The sequence below is a fragment of the Phaethon aethereus genome (genome assembly GCF_964289735.1).
Source record: "Phaethon aethereus genome assembly, chromosome: 16".
Classification (NCBI taxonomy): Eukaryota; Metazoa; Chordata; class Aves; order Phaethontiformes; family Phaethontidae; genus Phaethon; species Phaethon aethereus.
Genome location: NC_138592.1, coordinates 14733605 through 14754278, shown reverse-complemented (window position 1 = coordinate 14754278; position 20674 = coordinate 14733605). Strand labels below are relative to the sequence as shown.

Below are 20674 nucleotides of genomic sequence, written 5' to 3'. Positions count from 1 at the left end.
AGCCTGCTGCCCCATTGCAGCCCTGCAAAATGCTTTGGGATTTGATGTGCAGGTTCTTTACATGAGTTCCTCCTGGTTCTGGTATGAAGTAGCTTCTGGCAGCATGAAAATGGCACCACTGGTCCTGTGATTTGCTTGCTGTGCTCTGTCCTGCCCCTAACTGTGCCCTGGGGGCTGCTGCAGGATGCAGAACGTGAGAAGAGGTGGCCATGCAGTGTTGCTGACGGAGCAGGCTGCACTGGGGAGGGAGCGGATCTTCCACTGGATGACTCCCAGAGGGCTGACTTTTGCCACAAGATCTTGGCGATTGGTTCGGTGTTTAACTGAACGTTGTGTTTTAGTGATTGATTAGTTAACGTTTGTTTTTAAGCAGCAAACAGACAAGGTAGAAAGAGTTATTAATAATCTCTGGCCTCTCCTTAAAAGCCATAGAGTTGGTGTTGATCGTAGCTCTGTCACACGGATGCCTGCTTGCTAGAGCTGAGGTGGGGAACTGGGCAGTGGGTTGAGCTGGTGGCCCCTTCTTCCTCCTGGTGAAACCAGTCCCAGCCCCAGGTTCTCACTGTAGACAGATGCAAATGCCTGGGTAACATATGCATTAGGTGTTTCACTGTGTATTTTGTTATCTCATGTCCACATCCCCTATTATGTGATTTGATTTTTTTTTTTTTTTAACCCATCTCTTGGATGGGAACCAGTGGCTGCAGTTATTACTCTGGGGCACAGATCTAACAAGCAGTGCTATGGATGCTCTGGTGCAGCAGCAGTGGCTCTGCAGGCTCTAGGCAGCTTTCAGAAGTAAGTGCAAAAATTAAAAAGAAGCAAGGCATTTTTCCAATTTAAATTTGTGCTTCAAACCCCAGTCACTCTATCTAGCAGAGCTGTGGTCGGATGCATAGGGCTGCTCAGAGATGGGATCTCCATCCCCTATTGGATATGGCGGGGAACATTGTCTCCAAGGACGAGGACAAGGCTGAGGTACTTAATGCCTTCTTCGCCTCAGTCTTTAATAGCCAGTCCAGGTATCCACAGGGTATTCAGCCCCCTGAGCTGGAAGACGGGGATGGAGAGCACAATGTACTCCTCATAATCCAAGAGGAAGCAGTCAAGGACATGCTAAGCCACCTGGACACCCACAAGTCTATGGGGCCTGATGAGATCCACCCAAGAGTACTGAGAGAGCTGGCGGAGGAGCTTGCCAAGCCACTCTCCATCATTTATCAGCAGTCCTGGTTACCAGGGGAGGTCCCAGAAGACTGGAGGCTTGCCAATGTGACGCCCGTCTACAAGAAAGGCCGGAAGGAGGATCCTGGGAACTACAGGCCTGTCAGCCTGACCTCTGTACCAGGGAAGATCATGGAGCGGTTGGTCTTGAGAGTGCTCACAGGGCATCTGCAGGACAACCAAAGGATCAGGCCCAGCCAGCATGGGTTCATGAAAGGCAGGTCCTGCTTGACCAACCTGATCTCCTTCTATGACCAGGTGACCCGCCTAGTGGATGAGGGAAAGGCTGTGGACGTTGTCTACCTGGACTTTAGTAAAGCCTTTGACAGCGTCTCCCACAGCATTCTCCTGGAGAAACTGGTGGCTCGTGGCTTAGACGGGTTTACTCTTCGCTGGGTGAGGAACTGGCTGGATGGCCGAGCCCAGAGAGTTGTGGTGAATGGCGTTAAATCCAGCTGGCGGCCGGTCACAAGCGGTGTTCCCCAGGGCTTGGTTCTGGGGCCAGTCTTATTCAATATCTTTATTGATGATCTGGATGAGGGAATTGAGTGCTCCCTCAGTAAGTTTGCAGATGACACCAAGTTGGGTGGGAGTGTTGATCTGCTGGAGGGTAGGAGGGCTCTGCAGAGGGATCTGGACAGGCTGGATCGATGGGCAGAGGCCAACTGTATGAGGTTTAATAAGGCCAAGTGCAGGGTCCTGCACTTTGGCCACAACAACCCCATGCAACGCTACAGGCTTGGGGAGGAGTGGCTGGAGAGCAGCCCGGCGGGAAGGGACCTGGGGGTGCTGGTTGACAGCCGTCTGAACATGAGCTGGCAGTGTGCCCAGGTGGCCAAGAAGGCCAACAGCATCCTGGCCTGTATCAGGAATAGTGTGGCCAGCAGGAGTAGAGAAGTGATTGTGCCCCTGTACTGGGCACTGGTGAGGCCGCACCTTGAATACTGTGTTCAGTTTTGGGCCCCTCACTACAAGAAGGATGTTGAGGTGCTGGAGCGTGTCCAGAGAAGGGCAACGAAGCTGGTGAGGGGTCTGGAGCACAAGTCTTATGAGGAGCGGCTGAGGGAACTGGGGTTGTTTAGTCTGGAGAAGAGGAGGCTGAGAGGAGACCTTATCGCTCTCTACAACTGCCTGAAAGGGGGTTGTGGTGAGGTGGGTGTTGGTCTCTTCTCCCAAGTAACTAGTGATAGGACAAGAGGAAATGGCCTCAAGTTGCGCCAGGGGAGGTTTAGATTGGATATTAGGAAAAATTTCTTCACTGAGAGGGTGGTCAGGCATTGGAACAGGCTGCCCAGGGAGGTGGTGGAGTCGCCATCTCTGGAAGTGTTCAAAAAGCGTGTGGATGTGGCGCTTCAGGACATGGTTTAGGGGACATGGTGGCGCTGGATTAATGGTTGGACTTGATGATCTTGAAGGTCCTTTCCAACCTAGTGATTCTGTGATTCTGAGATCAGCAAAATTGGATGGAGTGGAGTCTGCAGAAGAAGGGGCTCTAGTTTTGCTGATTAGCTGTGTTGTATCTCAAGGGAAACACTATTTTTTTTTTATCCACTTTAAAAACTGTCTGCAGTGCCAGGACAGTGCGCCAGAGCCCTGCCTTAATCAGCTCCTGTGGTAGGTGTTTAAAATAGATGAGCCAAATCACATCCTAAAACTGCCCGTCTCCACTGCCTAAGGCGATGCCTGATGCAATTAGCTAAAGAGGGGTCTGCGGTCCCACTGCCATGGGTCCGTGATGACGTCTCTCACCAAAATATTTTCATGATTTAAGCACTGTCTATTACTAAAGTACACTAAGTGGGAGCCCAGCAGAAAAACACAGAAACCAGTCTTAGATGTTGGGGCGGGGAGCGGGAAAGCTGTAGGAAGATTTTGCTTAAATTATTACACCTGTTGCTGGCATGGACTTTTGGATGCTTTGCACACTCTCCTCTAATTTTACCTTGGGGGCATTTTTGCCCCTTTGCCTTGTGAGCAGTGTCAGAGGAGGGACAGGGCGATGTGGCCCTGGTTTGACTTCCCCTGGGCACTGGCATTGCAGCCATTGTCATGTGTGGAGCCCAGCAAACTCCAGTTATTACTGGTTCCTCCATGTGTGACAGCACTTAAACACTTAGAGCACAAAAGGGAGTTTTTTATCCACTTTCCCAATCAGGATCAAAAATGGTTGTAATCATTTAGGGCATTTTGAGACAGCAGAATTTCTTGAGCAGAGGCTGATTTGAATAAATGGTATTCTGGGGCATTTGCCTGCAGGCTCTGCAGGTGATGCCGGGCATCGCAGGCAGTTCTGCCTCCGTGGCTTTGGCCACCTGAGTGGGTCCGGCAGCTTCATGCGAACCCACAGGTCTGCTTCACAGCCCATCCTGAAAACATGTCCCTGCTTCTGGATGTTTCCTCCTCCCTCTCCACCCCAGCAGCACCTTTACTAGCAACAGGAGGGACCTGTCCAAGCCCTGCAGGGATGCCAGCATTGATTCTCCAATGCAGTGCTCTCTGTTACTGAAAAGGGGAGAGTAAAAACTGCCTCCAGGTTTTTGGACCCAGATCCCTGCTTTAATGGCCTTCACAGCAGGAGCAACCCCTCTTGTGGGCCATGAAGCCATCCAGCCCCCTGCCCTGGGAGCCTGAAGGCAACCCCATGTCACCTGGGCTGTGAAGGCAGGGAAGAGGAGGAGCAGCTGGGGGGCACCTGTGGGGCAGCTGGGAGAGGAGGGTGCCTGGTGCCATGGGGCAGCCGCGAGGGAGGGCCTGGGCTGAGGTCAGGGAAGCATGAGGAGGGATCTCTGGCTGAGTGCTTCACACCTTTGGGGGAAGAGGTTGGGTTGAAGAAGCAGCTTCTGGGGCTTGTCAGCTCCAGGGCTCAGAAATGGGGCTGCCAAGCCAGCTGGCCAGCCCAGAGGCGTGGAGCACTGCCTGCCTCCCCTGACTTCTGTCCCGGCCCCATCCTGTTCTCACAGACACTGTCCCAGCACACTCCAGCTCCAGGAGATGTTGATGGAGCAGCTTTGCTTGCTCCTTCAGCCTTCGAAGCAGAGGCGATGCTCTGCAGCCCTGCCTGGGTGCTGCAGGTGCTGGGCATGGCTCCTGAGCTGCTGGCTCTAAACTGGTGCAGCTTTTCATTTTTCTAATACAGCTTTTGAAAACACATGGGAGGAGCAGTAAATCCACTGGAGGCTCAAGACAAGCCCTCAAGCCCTGCTCACCACATCTGTTTCTCCTGAAGCAGCCCCACCATCTAACGAGCTTTTTTTTTTTTCTTGCAGTAACGTGGACACGGAGAAATTATGTGGTAAGTAGGGTGATATTCCTGCCTCAGAGGGCTTCCTCTCTTGAAGGTCTGTGATGGGACTTTGTGCACGTCTGACCTGCACAGGACTGGGCAAAGTGGCATTGACAGTCCCTGTGCCTGAATCCCAGCACAAAGGGCATCCGTCCTTTTCCCAAGGGGATGGGACATTTTGTCCCTGGAGATAGGAAAGGACTCTCTCTTTCAGTCCAGGTGGGAGCATGACTCTGGAGAGGACGTGAATGCTCCCTCGCAGCGCCAAGGCTGTGTGCGGGAAGCAGCAGGTGTGGGGCGGGCAGAGATGGAGGCGCTCAGGAAGCTCACCATGGTCTTCTCTCCTGCTTCAGATTATTTTTCAGCCTATCTCGGAGAATACAGGAATGTGCTTTCCGCCCTGGAAGCCCTCAACTCTGCAGTCCTGGCAGCCATGGACAAAACCAAGCTGGTAAGGATGGGACCATGAGAGGGTGGTGGGGCAGGCAGGCATGTAACAGAAGCCGTGCTGATCTTAGCTGCTTATTTAGCATTAAACTTTGGTATCAGAGGCAGCAAATGTGGTACAACCCAGATCGATGGGGTTGCCTGCAGGTGCTTTGGTTGTCTTCGTGTGCAGTGAATGCCACAGCAGCACAGCCTGCAGCATGCCTGGAGGAGAGGGAGCAGGGCTGGAGGAGGAGTAGGGTAGAGCTAGTGCTTTTGTCTCTGGACATGTCTTCTTCCTCATAGGGCTCTGGCAGCGGTTGTTTCAACAGCTCCTTGCAGACCACTTGCAGGGTCCTGCTTGGGGACACTGTTTCTGGGATCATCACCGATAATCTATGTGTTGCGTCTCCGAGTGACGTTTTTTCCACAAAACGGTGTGGCACAAAATGGGGACTCCAGGGTTGAGCCTGCTCTGGACTGACCCCAGCAGCTTGTGCTCAGCACAGCCTGTGCTCACAGCAGCAAAAATTGGCTGCTGGAGAGGGACAGGAGCGACTGTTTCAGGAGGGCCGTGTTGGGAAGCAGCAAGGCGCTTGGGAAAAGGTAGGAAATGGTGAAATTCATTGACTCCCAGACTTGTGCCAAGCTGATCCCTGTGGTGAATGCTCTCCCTCTCCCTGCAGCTTGTACTGATGGGAAGCAGACTGGAAGCTGCTAATTAGGGCAAGCAGCCTCCTGCTTTGTGAGCCCCCCTGCCTCTGCGTTGGCGAGCAGAGGTCTGCAGTGCACAGTGTCGCAGGCTAAATACAGCCACAGAAAAGCAGTGGCCAACACTGGAAGGGACCCTCCTGGGGGATCAGCAGCCCCCTTTGCATCTGAAATGTATTAAATGGTTTAGCTGTGTACTTGGGGCTGGTGCTGGTTTACAGCCATGGGAAGTTTCAGCTCTTTCTTTCCCTTGAATGTGGTGGTTTGATGCTTGGTAGGAAGCGGATGAAGGGCGTCATCTACCTGCACGCTGACCACCGACCTATTGATCGGACAGGGAAGCCAAGGGCGACCGGTCCCACTGTCAGCTCTACAGGGTTGTCAAAGTGTTGTTTGTGCCTCTGTAGTGTCCGTCACGATCTTGCCCTCTCTTTGAGTTTTCCACTGGCCAGATCCAGCCTTGGCAGCGTCTCCCTGTACATTGGGAAATGACATGCCAGTAGAAGGAATCACTTGAAAATGCATTTTCTTTTGGTTCAGCTGCCTGGCCCCCTTCACAGTTATGAAATGCAAGTCCAGAGGGAGAGAATGAATCCTCTTCAGAGAGCTATGCTTTATTTCAGTTTTTCTCTGTTTTGTTTTTTGGTAATGAATTTTTATATTCATGTATTTCTCCAAAGGACAGCGCAATTACTGTCTACTTCATGGTATTGGCATGATGCATTCGTTCACTTAATAGATTCTGGTGCCACAGGTGTTCCCTGGAAAACAGAAGCAGGTTTTCCCTTTGAAACAAATTTGTGTGGATTCACTTTTCCACCCCTGTTGGATCCACCTGGAGCCAGGGCAGCCCGATGTTCACAGCACTGCTCTCACCTAGGTGAGGTCTGTGCTGATCGGGTCTCTGATCCCAGCCCTGAGCTCCTGGATGCCCCGATGCAGATGCTGACCCTGCTGGGAAGCATCTCCCTGCACTTTCCTGGTCCTCTGAGCCGGGGAGAAGGCAGGAGAGGGCAGTGCTCCAACCCTGTGGTCAGGGCTCTTGCAGAGCTGTGGGAAGTCTGCCGCTGCTAGAGGCTGGCAGAGATGATAAATGCTGCATTCTTACCTGCTGTGATATGAATATATTCCCATGTTTGTATTTCCAGAATGGGACTTGATCTTGGATTATTACAGGATTAGTGGGTTTATTAGATTGGATTTTAGCCAAAGCTCACACCTCTCTGAGCCAGGGGAGGGGGCAGAGAAGAGAGATTTCCCATATTACACGTCTGTCCCTCATTTCTTTTGATTCAAATACCTGTCATGCCACCATGGCTGAGGACAGAGAGTCCCAGTTTGGCAGAGAGACCACCCTCCTGGAAGAGCCAAATGAAACCTCATCCTGGGGAGCTGCTTTTGCTGGAAATGCAGCCGTGCTGTGTGCTGAGCAAACTGGAAGAGACCTGCCTGCTCCCACGGCCCTCAGCATAAAGCTCTGCTTCCAGAGCAGGCCTGTGGAGCCAACAGATGTTGAAGGATCTGCAGTCCCTGCCTGTTTTTCCCAGGCTGTATTTAAGAGAGCTTTGCCTGACTCCTGAGGAGGCAGTGATACCTGGACTAGCTAGAAGAAGGGGATCCCTGACTTGAGCTGGGTCTCACCAGTTAAACCACAGCATCTCCTTGTTAGGGCATGGTCCATCTCCGGTAGTTCCTTACTTCTGCTGCCACAGGATTGCTCACCCCTGCATCCTCCAGGTACTTACCCCACAGCTGTAAATAGGCTTGTGTAAATGTGAGCCCACTTTACAAGCAGGAAAACACATGGAGAGCATGGGATGCTTTGTTAGCACAACAAAAGCAGAGCCTTGGAGATGTGCTTGTCTTGCTCAGACCATGCCAGGGCGATGAGCTACAGGGAGGAGAGAGAGGGGGAAATAAGGAAACCAAAGCTCAGAGGGAATATACTGCGGCTCTGTGTTAGGGAGCTGTGGTTTGAAGCAGTGCTGTTGGAAGCCTTTTTGGTATTGAGGATTCCCACCTCTGTGCGTGCCATCGCGGTCTCTGTGGGCCGTGGTACCCGCCGTGGATCAATGGCATGTCTCACCAGCTGTCTCCTCGCTGTCAGGCTCCTCAATCTGCTGCCTGCCGTGCACGTTGTCAACCGCAGGATAAACACTTGCATGGGAAACAGAAGCCGGCTTTGTCCTTCTCTCTGTGTGACTGCAGTTACTGTAGGAATTAGTGTATGTGTGGGCAGCAAACCTGCTCGTGGTCTTTTTTATGGATCCTCAGGTTGGCAGGAGGAAACCAAATCATTAGGAGGTCCTACACTCCTGTCCTTCCTCACTGGGTTGGTAGAAACATGGTAAGGAGAAGATGTCTTTTCAAGAAAAGAGCGTTTTTCTCCAAATTCTGTCATTCCCACATTTATAAAACATAACTTGATACCTTTGCTGTGGTATACTAATTAAAGCTTATCTTGTGGCTAAACTTTACATTTGCAATATAATAGTGTCAGAGTAAGAAGTGAACTGTGGAAATACCTTGGGAAACAGTGTGGTATTTCTCACAGGGGACCTGTGTGCTAAAATCTTTCCATTCTCCAGTTTGCAGACATTGCAAACTAGCCCATAAATACCTCTCCAAGACAGGTGCTCTTATTTCTCCTTTGGCAGGAATTATGTGATCACCTATTCCATTCTGTCCCAAGCTTAATCATCATAAGATACTAATGAAAGCTCTCAAAAGCAGAATTAGAGCAGCTCTTGACAACTTTGTGATTTTCATCTGGGTCAACAGAGTTGAAATAACCAGTCCATGGCCAAAAAGCCTTGTCTTGGGCTTGCTGAATTATTTCCTTTGTGACTCCTTTCCCTGAGTCTTTGCTATGAGCAGAAAATGCTGTGCTCAGTGGGACAGAGCATGCTTTTAGTGAGCCTCTGTTTACAGAGGGGTTTGAACTGCATGGTGCAACACCTGACAAGAGGATTTTGCTTGTTTGCTCCAAAGTGAGGAATGCAAAGAGGACCAGGCAGCTGAACTGAAGGGAAGGTGCATTTTTCAATTGATACCCTCCCCTGGCATGAAATTTTCCGAGTCGATGCAGAAGGGTGAAACAGCGTTTGGGGCTCTCTTGAGAAATGGTCATTTCCGCCCTTCTCTCCAGTGCGTTCCCCTGGGCGTGCTGTGTTTGACGAGGAGAGAGACAGGAGGCAGCTGGCTCGTCGTGTGCGATGCTCGCCCGAAATACTGACGTGTCCGCGTGGGATCCTGCTTTGTCCTTGTAAGGTGGGCTGCGGCATGCTGGGACCAGGAGAATGGGCATGGCGAGCCTCAGAGCAGAGTTCCCTCCAAGCACGGCATGCCCCGAGATGGTGTTTGGGTTTTTTGGGGTGGCAGCCCCGTCTGGTGCTTGTGCCTGTGTGTTTGGGGTCTAAGGACTGCACTGGGGCGAGCTGTGGGGCTCAGGGCAGGCGGGACATGCCCCCCGCAGCCATGACACGATGTTGGTGGGAGCAGCTGCCTGCTCCTGCGATAAAACTCCATCCACCAACATCATCCACAGGGGACACCAGGATTAGGCCATCCTCAGGATGAAAGCTGAGAGGATGAGGAGTGCTGGGAGGCTGGCTTGACGCCGAGGCTTCTCCCAGCGCCTGGCCCTTTGAAGAGGAGCGATGCGGTTGGGGAGAAGCGTCCGGCCCCCGTGCAAGGGGAAGCATCGATATGCCAAGGCTGTGGGGGCCGCAGCCGGCCCCGGCGGGGGGCTGGGAGGTTGCGTCGGAGATGGGAGCACACTTCATTAAGTGGCTGCTGCTGGCTGTGGGGAGTGCCCTCTGTGCAAGAAAGAGGGGTGACAGCGTTTGGATTTGGACCAGCTCCCGGAATGAAACGGACTGTGCCCGGGCACACGGTGGCTGGGTAATGTATCCTTTCTGCTGTGCCCCAGTGGGGACTCAGTCGATTGGTATTCTTCACCTTTCTTTCTCAGGCTTGTCCTGGCGAGGTCTGAGTGTTGGTTCTTCCCCGGCAAGCAGGAGACGGGTGTCTGGGCTGGCAGGAGCTGAGCAAACACAGAGGAGTGGTGCTGGCAGGGATTTTGGTGCCTGCACCCCTTGGGACTGACGAGGTGAAGGAGTGGGCAGGGGGAGCGGCAGGGTCCCTGTCTGGGGTCACCAGCCCCCTGCTCCCCATCTTCTGGGGCCGTGGGGAAGGAAGACTTCTGGGAGCAGGTGGGACACTTGGTGGGGGAAAGCCCAGAGGTGCAGAGCTGGAGCTCAGCTTGCCACGCTGCATCGGATGGGCTTTGCTGCCATCCTCTTCCCCTGGCAGAAAAAATGAGATTCATTTTCAAGCACGATGAAAACCCACTGGCAGCATGGCCGCTGGGCGGAGGGCTCTGCTCGCTGAGGTGGTGGGGGCCTGTGGGGCGTGGCTGTGGCCGTCCTTCGCCCACTCCAGCACGAGTCCAGGGTAGTGCTCGGTAGATGAGCATCCTCCCCACTTACCTTCCCCTCCCGGCCAGCGGCAGCTGTGCCAGCAGCCCCAGGCGGACGCAGCTCCGGGACTGGACTGGTGGCTCGGCTGTGGTGAAGAGGAAGGAGTAAACCATGTGGGGCTCAAGACCCTCCCCACTGCGCCACCCCCACCCCCCCCAACCAGATGTTTTGGTACCAGCATCGGAAGGGTTACATCCACATGCTTTTGTGCAGAGCTTCTGGAATTCAACATCCTCCCATGTGTTGGACAGAAACACAGTAGGAATTGGAAATATTTGACCTGAGTAATGTGGTAGCATTGCAGGACGCTATTTTGGACACGGAAGAGGGAGTTCATGGTGCTTGAGGGGGTGAAGGCTGCCTGGCTCCCGGTGTGTGCCACAGCCTTGGTGCATGTGGACACAATGGGGAAGGCAGAGGGTGACTCTGGTCCAGTCTGTCTCCTCATCTTGTCAAGGAAAGGGTTTGACCTCTCCTGGTGGATGCTCCAGTGGAGCAACCAGCCCTCCTGCATCATGTGGACACTCCTTCCTTGACCTCCCACTGCCAGTCCTGTCTCTCTTAATGCTCACAGTGATGTCCCATGGTTTCTGTGCCCCTTGAGGAGCTGGGCAGGGGGGCTGGCCATGGAGAAAGGAGTCTGCTCTGACAGTTGGGCAGTGCTTCCCAGCTGCTTCCCCCATGCAGCTGATGGGGGGATCAGCTCTGATCCTTTTCTAATCATCTGCTAAGTTCACTAAAGCACTGGCAGCAAAGCCAGGTGAGTGCTTTTCTGCCTGTTCAGTGAGCTGAATCGGCTCCCTGAAGCACCAAATGACCTTTGTATCAAAGTTACAAAGAGTGAATGCAGTTCCTTGGTTTTCACCAGCTCTTTACCCAGTGCTGAGCCGCTTCAGTGCCAAGATCAGAAATCGCCTCCCATAGCAAAGTTGCTGCAGTGCAGGTGCCGTGTGGACCTTCTCTTCCTCAGCTTGTTCCTCCCACCCCCGTGGCTCCCGATGGACATTGGGGGTCCTGCTGCACTGACTGCTGGAAGGAACTTCCCTGCCTGCTGGAGCAGCCCCTTTCCCTGTGCCGGTGGCTGGAGGCAGTGCATTCAAAAAGGACAGCTTTTCTGCAGTGCTTTAGACCTATATGGCCTCCAGCCTGGAGCATCAGGCCTTGGCTGTCGACTGGCTGTACTCAGACAGTCACCATGGCCTGAATTCACTGCACAAGCCACGGTTGTGTTGCCAGTCTGATTGGACACATGCTTATTAGAATGATGGTGGATGGGCACAGAAATAACCTGGAGTGTAAATGAAAAGCAGTTTACTTCTTTCAGAGCATTTGTATTGACTTTGCAGTCCTGCAGCAGTGCAGGAGCTGTCCCTCGGTCACCACCACAGCAGCTCTGCCAGGAGCAAGGCAGCGTTTTGGAGACCCTCCTTCTGCAGCAGGATCTATGCCCTACTGGTGGGATGCTTTGAGTCATCTACCTACTGGAATATCTTATGCATGTACTTGGCACTATGCTCCTGGTACTTGCCCTTTGCCATTTGCACATGCTGGAAGGACGTGAGCGAGGGTGTCATTGAGCTCCCAGCCAGGCTGCTGTGCCCCTCTCCAGGCTCGCCAGGACCTGAATGGCAGCCCGTGCTGTGGAACAGGGTGTTCAACTCTAATTGCATCTTCTCAGGAAAGCCAGGAAATATCGAGGAGCCCCCTGACAGCATGATGTTACCCACCGTGTCCCTTCTGGTATGGTTGGGTACCTTCTGGAGGCTCTGCAAGGCCAAGTGCTGGAGCCCTGGGGCCACTTCAGTGGAGTAGCTCTGGTTGGAAGTGTGGCTCTAGGCAGCAGAACCACTCTTTGTCCAGGGTTATCCAGTGCCCATTGAGGGCCTGAAATCTGGCTGGATGATGGTAACCTTGGTCGTGGAGGTCTCCTTCATAGTCCATGGAGACATTGCAGCATTGCTTCTTCAGCTGGATCACTGTCTCCTTCATGGTCTTCAGCACTGAGGGGTCCTTGGGGCTCTCCATCAGCAGGCTGTGCAAGTAACTGGAGGGGAGGCCACCAGCTGTGCTGAGGTGGTACATGGCCTCACTCCAGGTCTAGTGCAGGCAGACAGAGGTGGCATGGAACACTCCTGCCCCAGCCTCCACGGCCAGACCGGTGACTCTGCTGTAGGCACAGAGGAACCTGGCATTAGCCATGTGCAGGGCTGGCACCCTGAAACTCTGGAAAAGCACCTCCGCCACCTTTTCCCTGTTGGTGGAGGGGCAAGATGGGGAGTCGGCCATGAGCACTGGTTGTTTCTCTGGGAGAGCTTTCAGGACACAGAAGAAGAGGTGGCTCCATAGGTTTTCCATACAATTCCAGTCCTCAGTGATGCTGTGTTTGAGTGTGTAAGTCCTGGCTGCTACAGCAAAGCCTGCTGTGCTTTCAGCGGTAGTGGGGTGCTGCTGGGTCTCCCATGTTGTGCCTGCTCTCCAGGGATGCAGCAACACAGTCCTTAGCACAAACTTGGGCTTCTTCTGGCCTGCAAAGCCTGCCCAGGTGAAGCTGCTGCTGTTGTCTATGGTGCCTGCAGGCTTTGGCATGACTGGCACTCCTGAGGGGCGCTGGGGAGGGAGGATGAGCCTCACCCTGCTGTGGAACAAGAGGACTTGTGCGGGGACAAACCAGGCACAGGTACCTGCTCTGCAAGGGAGGCACTGGCTCAACCCCAGTGGATGAGAGTTGTGCCTGCACCAGAAGAGTCTGTCTCTGGGTACGTGCCTCAGCCTTTCCTCCTGTCTCTTTGCTCCCTGCCTGGCTGAGCATCCCTCCTTGGGTACCTTGTCTCCATCCCTGAGGGCCTGGAGATTTTCCTCAGGCCCTTGGGATGTCTAACAGTGCACAGACAAAACTCCAGGTGGTTTTAAGGAGGCAAGTGAAAACTGGGCAGGAAAAGGGAGTGATTGGACCAGGCTGCAGGGAATGGTGCTGCCAGCAGAACCTGTAGCACGTGGAAAGGAGCCATGCTCTGGGCTGCGGCTGTTCATTGCACCAGATTTTTGCCCAAGAGGATCTGTGGTCACAGCTGGCAAAGGAAGGAAGGAGTTTGGGGTGCCCGTGTGTGTGTCCAGGCACTTTCCTGCCTCTCCGTGCTTCTCAGGCATGCTCCTGGGGCATGGTGTGCATCCTGACCCACTGTTTGGGTGCCCTCTGGGATGGCTTGCCTTCTTGCCAGGATGCAAAATGACCCCTTCGTTCTCCCCAGCGCTTCTTGCGTGCCCCGCTGGACCCGCCTTTACATGCCCCCAGCATAACACCCGCAGTGAGCTCTTTGCACATCAGACTGGAGAGGAGGGTGGCGAGGAAAGGGCACACAGCCCCATGTTCCTGCTGGACACGGCTCCAGTGCCGCAGGGCAGACGGGCCAGGGCTTGCAGGGACTGTCACTCATGCTCAGCAGGTGACATGGGGACAGGCTGTGGGGTGTCCCCGAGTGCAAGTGCGTGTCGCAAATTCAGCAGAGATCTCTTCCTGTTGGAGAAGAGAGGCTTGGCACTGTCTTTCCGGGGAAAGTGGGCTGGCCCACTGCCCTGTCCTGCTAGTGGTGGGGTGCTCCCTGGAAGGGGCTTGGGAGCATCCATCTGTGGTCCTCCACGGCTCCCAGGGCCTGCAGGCGCCAGGGCCGGGATGGGGAGTCATGCTGTGCATTCCATGTTCTGACCTCACAGGCCTGCACCCAGAGGATGCTTTTGTCCTATAGTGTCATTGTTTCTGACAATAACTAAAAATTTGATTGGAATCCACCCTGTTGGGTTTATTTAAGGGCCATCCCTGTCCAGGTGCAGCTCTGCTCCCCTTGCACAGAGCCAGAGGCATCTGACATATCCTCTCCCCTTTCCTGCAGAGGTATGAGACCTCCTCAAAGATGGAGCAGTTCCTGACCCGTTTTCTGCTGCGGGAAACCATGCACCAGCTGCAGTCCCTGGAGGCCTCGCTCGAGTGTGCTGTGGACACTGTGGAGGAGCAGGCGGGACGGGAGAGGTAATGAGGTGGGACATGCCGGTCCTCCCCCTCCCCACCACCACTCGTGGGGGTTGCAGCATGGGGCAGGACTCATGGGTCCCCCTGGGAGGGACATCTGGCAGCAGGATCTGCCCTTCCCAAGCCTGCTGTGAAGCTGGCCCGTATAATGGATGACTTCAACCCCTCCTTTTGCGTTTTATTTTTTCAGAAAGGACATAAAGAAATCTGAGTCTTCGGTTGGCCTGAAGTCAGGGAGACGATGTGGGCGCAGAGGACAGAAGAACGTCTGTCTGTCTCCGACAGACCCCTATTCCGGGATGCTAACAACAGGTATCTGCAGCCTGGCCATCCCTCGGGTGGTGTCTCTGCTCCACTGGAGCCTGGAGTGGGTGTGGGAGCAGCAGCGCAGGAGAGGGGGGGCTTGTCTGGGACGGAGCCTGGACCATCGCACCCAGATGCTGGCTGGAGCTTCTGTGGGATGTTGTGTCTCTTGAGCAGTGGGGAAAGTTTCAGGATAAAAATAATTTTTTTGGTTTAATTCAGAGGTTTAGAAGATTTCGCAGTTTCCTGGGTTTTGAGCAAGCTTTTGCAATGATAAAGGCAAGCTTTTCGGTGACATCTCTCTGCCCTTCCCCGTCCAGGCATTTGTGTCGAAGACAACAGCCAGTGGATGGCACAGATCAATAGGCTCCAGCAGCTCATCGAAAAACTGGAGTGCAAGGTGCGTGGCAGAGGGGAGGTGGGCTGGGGGCTTCCCCGCACCTCGGCGTCAGCCAGGTTGGTGCTGGGACCTCTCTCTGTGCCAACAACCCTGGTATTTGGTCCTGGCATCATTACAGAGCTGCACCCATTCACCAGACCCAGACTTACAAAGCTGCTCACCCTTTGCTGTCTCCAAAGCCCCCCTTCTCCCGTCAGCTCTGCTGACTCTCCCCTGGCTTCTCCATGGTCTGTGCTGATCTGAGAAGTCAGTCTGGACCCACTGAGCCCCACAGATCTGCGGGTGGCATCCCTATTCTCCTCCAGGTACCCAAAAGAACATCCCCAGAGTGGTACCCCTCTGTCACACGGAGCTGGGCTGAGGTGTGGATTACTGCCACATTTTATCTTGTTGCGAAGTTCTCCCAGTAATGATGATTTTTCCTGTGAAATGCAGAGCCCACGCCTGGAGCCGCTGAAGGAGGAAGCGATGTGCAAAGGAAGAGACGCAGTAAGTCCCCGTCCTGCTGCTTGTTGTTTGCAGGTAACCCCGGCGTGTGCACAGATCCCCTCTCTCGCATGCACACGTGTGTTCGTGTCTGGAGTCACCTGGGCGAGCTGCTGGCTTTGGTCTGGCGGGGGGTCTGCTGCCTGGCGGTGTAGCAGGATGGGATCAGAGGTGTGAGCTGGGCGTGGGACCATCCACAAATACAGCTCCATCAGGTCTGTGAAAGCCTCGGGCAGTGCCTGTGGCTGGCCCAGAGGGAGGCAACGCTCTGCTTGTGAGAGCTCAAATCCCCCAGATTTGCTCCGAGTGCCTGCAGACCATGCAGAGCGCAGTGGAGGGGTCCCAAAGCCCCTTTCCGCTGGGAGAAGGACACAGGGAACTGCAGCAGCTCTACAGCAGGACCCCACCATGGGGGGATAGAGCACCTCTTCTCTGTGCAGTCCTCGTTGTAAAGGCGCTCTGCCTGCATAGGAAGAAGCCACTTTATTTTGGTGTTGTCCCCAGTATTGTGGTGCCAGCCCCTTCTTGCGGCTTCCCCTGCGGTGCTGTGCTTGCTCAGCCCTGCCTTGTCCCACAGCAGGGTGGGAGCAGGGAGGGCAGGAGGGCACAGATCAGTCCCTGATGCCGCTTGTGCACTGTCCCTTCTCAGCACATCCTGGTGGCGAAGAGGCAGATCTCAGTGGCGACGAGCAGCATTGAGGAGTTTCGCCAGGCGTTCAGGTCCTACACGGAGGTCACCGCTGGGCAGAGCAACTGCCTGCAGTAAGTGTGGCGGGTGGTGGGGTTGTTTGTGTGTAGGGGCTTTTAACATGGCAGCCTTGAGGGACAAAAGGGCTTTTTGTGGAGTATTTTGCATGCTGGTGAGTGCAAGGGTGGTCTCAGCATGCAGAGGTTTGACCTTGCAGAGAGGATGAGACTGTGTCAGAGCTGCAGCAGTGTCTGCCTGCAGTATCGTCCCATCCCCTGCTGCAGGTGCTCCCAGCAAGAACCACTTGTCAGCATCTGGTGAGGAGGGGGTGGTTGTTATGCCAGCAGGAATGGCTGTGGCGTGCGTGTGTATCGAATGTCCCCAGCACTGAGGGACTTGAAAGTAACGGGGGAAAAGCCAAGGGGAGGGCTCACGTCGACGCACTGCATTATATAAAGTGTGTGTGGTGCTAGTGGGAAGCAGCCGGGAACACCTGAAGCTAGCCCCCGCGAGAAGCCAAGGCTCTGCCCCCCAGCACCGCTCCGGAGCTCCGAACAGCACGGAGGATGGAGCCCAGGTCTGAGATCAGTGACATGCCGCCACTGCCAGTGTGTCCCCGGAGACTGCACAGCTGCTCTTTGAGAAGTGCTCCCCTTTTCCTCCTTCTCCCATGGGAGATTTCGAGCCACTTTCAGTGGGAAACATTCATGCTGTTCCCATTTAAAGTGTCATTTTTGAGCTCTTCAGTTCCAACAGCACAAAATTGCATTTTCAGTTCAAACAAAAGGAAGAGACTTGTTTTGACACATGTGGCAGAGAGAATGGTATTTTTTTCTTTGGAATTGATGGGCTTTTTTGTCACGAGAACTATTAGTGTAGACAACTGGGTAGCACTGCATGGGCAGGCTCTCCATGGGAGCGCAAAAGCTGGAGCGAAGCCCAGGGCGACTCCGCTGTCCTGGTTCATGCCTGGTTCGACGTGCGTTGCGGCCCCCGCGCAGCCGGGTGACTTGCTTTGCTCTCCCCGCCCAGGGCTTGGTCCCTTCCTGCAGCCCTTAGCAGCAGCTGGAGGAAACATTCATCCTCAGCTAGAATTAATGATGCTGCAACCAAGTGCAGATGGTTCCCCAGGCCCTGCACCCCGAGCCTTGCTCTCGCACCTCCCTGCTGCTTCCCCCTCCATCTTCCTATGGACTGGAAAAAGCTCCAGCCTGTTCCTCAGGCAGGAGGGAGCGAGGGCAGCATTGCCTGGCCAAACGGCATCGCTTCGGCGGGCAGCGAGCTGTGGTTTCATGCTGTGATCTCAGCTCCTTGCACTCGTGCCTCGGTTTCCCTCCATGTGGAGGGCAAGGGATGACACACACCTACTCCAAAGGGCTGGAAGGATGAGCTCCTTCATCAGGCTGTGCTGCAGTGCTAGGGTTGCGCTAAGAAATACTTAATGAAACACTTACTTAACACGCTGGTTTCTGGGCAGCAGCAAGGACTGGTTTAATAGCTGTGAAGCTCTGCTGCCTGGCTGCAGGAACTGTGAAGCATGAAGGATTTGGGTTTGGGATCCCCTGGAGCTGTGTGCCGGCCCCAGCAGCCACAAATTGTGGACGCATCCAAACTGCTCTTTGAAAGCCTCGTGGTGAGGCTCATGTGCCAACCTGTGCCCCTCGCTCCCAGGCCTGGCAGGACCAAGGTGGCCGCGCTGTGCCAGCTTGTCAGGCCCCATCTCAGGGTGGCTCCTGTCCCCGCAGCGTGTCCGCCTGCAAGCTGACAGATGAGGCCTGCTTCATCCTTTACGAGTTCTGGCAGGACGTGACTTCGTGGAGAAGGTTGGAGCCTTTCCTTGTGCGGGGCTGGGGCCCGATGCTCTGGTGGGGGGGGGGGTGGGTGCTGAAAGGGGTCTGCTGTCGGGGCTCCACCAGGACCCCAGCTGCTCCCCTTCCTTGCGCAGCCTGTCCTGCTGCCGACTGCTCAGCCCAGTGCACCTGCGGGGCTGTTTGCAGCGGAAGAGGGTGAACACCCTTTTAAAGGATTTGGGGAGCCGGGCAGGAGTGGATGTCCTGCTCTGGGTGGTGCAAAAGCAGCCCTGTCTGCCCTGCGCGGGCAGGGATCCCGGCACAGAGCTGCCCTCCTACGACCACGAGGCACGCACAAGCCCTGCACCCTCCTGTTTTACAGCCACTTGCAGTCCAGCTGCAGCAAGACTTTCCAGCGGGCCATCATCAGCTTGCTGGAGTCCCCGGAGCTGCTGACCACCATGCTCTTCCCAGGTGAGGGGGGCCGTGGGGCTGGCTCGGCAGGCTGCGGGACCCCCCCAGTCCCACGCTCCTGCTCCGGGTATTCTGCAGAGGGCAGGAGCGCTGCGGGGAACAGGTGCCTTGGCTCCCTCCAGGGCAGAAGATGTGCTTGGGGGTGATCTAAATTGTGTTTTTGAAACCAGAGTGAGACCCGTTTCCCCTGGCAGGGCTGGCTGGGTGTGCTGGCAGCGCTGCGGGGCCTCTCCCCTGCCTGCGGGATGCTCTGCAGCCGGGACAGCCAGGCAGCTGGGGGCACTTCCCGGGGAGCAGATAAGCTGCACCCTGCCCTGAATACACCTGAGGCCTCATGGTTTTGTTTCACCTGAGCCCTGAACCTGCTGGGCAGAGCACTGGCCCTCCTGGGTCAACCCCAGTGGCTGTGTCCAGGTTTACAGCTCAGTGGGGCTGAAGCAGGGGAGAGACCAGCTCAGGGAAAACACACATTCCCCATGGTCCCAACAGAACTCTGACCAAGACGTGAGGAACCGGGAGAGCGTGGTGGCAGTTAAGACCAAATTAAATCCCAGTTTACTGTCACTTTTGGGTCTTGTGTAAAATAACATGAAACACAGATTAATTTGGACTAAATCCCACACTGGCTGTGCTCCTCCTGACGTGCTGGTCCCACTGACTGCATTCCCAGTGCTCCCCTGCAGAAGTCACCACAGCTCCAGTGGATCATCCATGTCCAGACCAGGCCCTGTCCACGCTCCCCACCCCGGGGTGGTGGGTGCTTTAGAGCTGGGTGCCAGCGACCTGCAGAAAAGCCTCAGCTGCCCCCGAGCGGGGCCATATCCCTGGTCTCTGCCACCCCTAATCCACCTCCTCTGTTTAACGCTGCCTGCACATCCCTGACCCCTTCCCCTCTCTCTCCCCAGCCTCCTGGTGGATCATGAACAACAACTGACCCTTGGCAGCCGCTTCCAGGACCTTGTCAGCATGCGGAAGGATGTGGAGCCCTCGGCACAGCCGTCACCCTCCCTCACCTTTGTCACCTCTCTGTCCTTCGTCCCCTCCCATGGGCTGGTGGGGCTTCCTGCCCATCCTCCCTGGCCATGTTTTACCCTTTTGCTCTTTCCATGTTAATTATTTCCCCCACCAAAACAGTCTCCGTGCTGGGGCCCTCGCAGCAGCGCTCGTGGGAGCCCCATTTAGGCCTGGCAGTCTGGCCCTTGGCAGAGCACTGGGCGGCAGCCCTCAGCCCCTCTCGCACCCCCTCTCCTCTTCCCCCCCATGCTCCTCTTCCTCCTGGCTCTGAGGACAGGCTGGGGCTCCGCAGGGGGCTGGGATGGGCTGGGGGACATGGCTGTGGGCAGCTGTGGCATTCCCGCACCCAGCCCGCAGAGCCACCCTGGGCCAGCAGTGGCTTTGCCCAGGGAGCCGGGATTGTGAATAGTGTTTTATAGGAAAAAAAAACCCCCGTATTTCTGGCAAGGCATGCCAGCTCCGTCCCTGGCCACGCCGGCAGCCTGTGCAGCCGTTGCAGTGGTTTTGCAACTGGCCTCGTGCTCCCCGCAGCTGTGCCCGTGGCTGTGCACGTCCCCCCAGTAAACCTCCGCGTGCCTCCTGGGGAAGGCGAGCGTGGCTAATAGCGCTTTATCCTGTGGCTCAATTAATTACATAAACCAGAGTTTGCACCACTTTCAGTGCCAGAATGAGGTAATGGTGAGGGGGGTCAGTGGTGGGGGGCACGAGCTGAGCAGGGAAGGAACAGTCTGGGGGTTGCACACATGGGCTTCCTCTGCTGAGCTGCTTTAAATGTGCTGGGGGGGACAGTGTGGGGTGTGTGGGGCTGGGCACGGGGGGCTGGGACATAACCCTGACGTGGTTCATCTGGCTCACCAGCATCCCCAACCCTCGCTTGCCCGGGTACCTGGCCCACCCCCCAACCTCTTTTCCCACTCCCCGGGGGTGCTGCTCCCCTACAGCACCCCCCAAAACACTAAATTGACTGTATCTTCCCCAGCCCCTGGCTGCGGTTATTGAAAGCTCCAGCCCCGGGACGCTGCATACAAGCGGTGCTGGGCACGTCCGGCACGGTGTCACCCCCCACCCCGGTACTGTGGGGCCACAATGGGGAGGGGGGCAGCTGGGGTTGGGGTGCTTTGCCCCAGCAGCAGCTTCCCAGGGGCTCTCTGGGTTTGGGATGTGGGGAGGGGGACCTGACTGATGCCGGGAGCGACCTGCAGAGATGGGATCAGGACATCAGGGAACAGCAGCCGCCACTGCCCGCTCAGACCCCATCAAATGCCCCTGGCCCCAGAGCCTGACCCCTGCCCATGCGGCACCCCTCCTCCCAGCACCCAGGGATTTACCTAATGATTCATAACTGCTCCTTTCCCTGGCCAAAGCCACAA

The 20674-nt window shown here is 55.4% G+C and overlaps 2 protein-coding genes across 2 annotated transcripts in view; one reads left to right on the top strand and one right to left on the bottom strand.

The window, feature by feature from the left end:
* The window catches only part of NECAB3 (N-terminal EF-hand calcium binding protein 3), a gene marked incomplete at both ends in the record, with an annotated part of 29624 nt that extends 10400 nt beyond the window's left edge, over positions 1-19224 (top strand). Inside the window, 10 exons of the mRNA XM_082007218.1 lie at positions 4491-4516; positions 4861-4958; positions 14013-14149; positions 14340-14461; positions 14773-14852; positions 15288-15341; positions 15988-16100; positions 17772-17849; positions 18199-18290; positions 19196-19224. Coding sequence (XP_081863344.1) covers positions 4491-4516; positions 4861-4958; positions 14013-14149; positions 14340-14461; positions 14773-14852; positions 15288-15341; positions 15988-16100; positions 17772-17849; positions 18199-18290; positions 19196-19224 — 829 coding nt within the window. The remainder of the gene's footprint in view (positions 1-4490; positions 4517-4860; positions 4959-14012; positions 14150-14339; positions 14462-14772; positions 14853-15287; positions 15342-15987; positions 16101-17771; positions 17850-18198; positions 18291-19195) is intronic.
* ACTL10 (actin like 10) lies at positions 11604-12711 on the bottom strand (the record flags this gene model as incomplete). Its single annotated transcript, XM_082007070.1, is given in 5 exon segments — positions 11604-11704; positions 11707-11753; positions 11755-11927; positions 11929-12222; positions 12226-12711. Coding segments are annotated over 5 exon segments (1101 nt in total).
* Positions 19225-20674: the final 1450 nt, after the last annotated feature.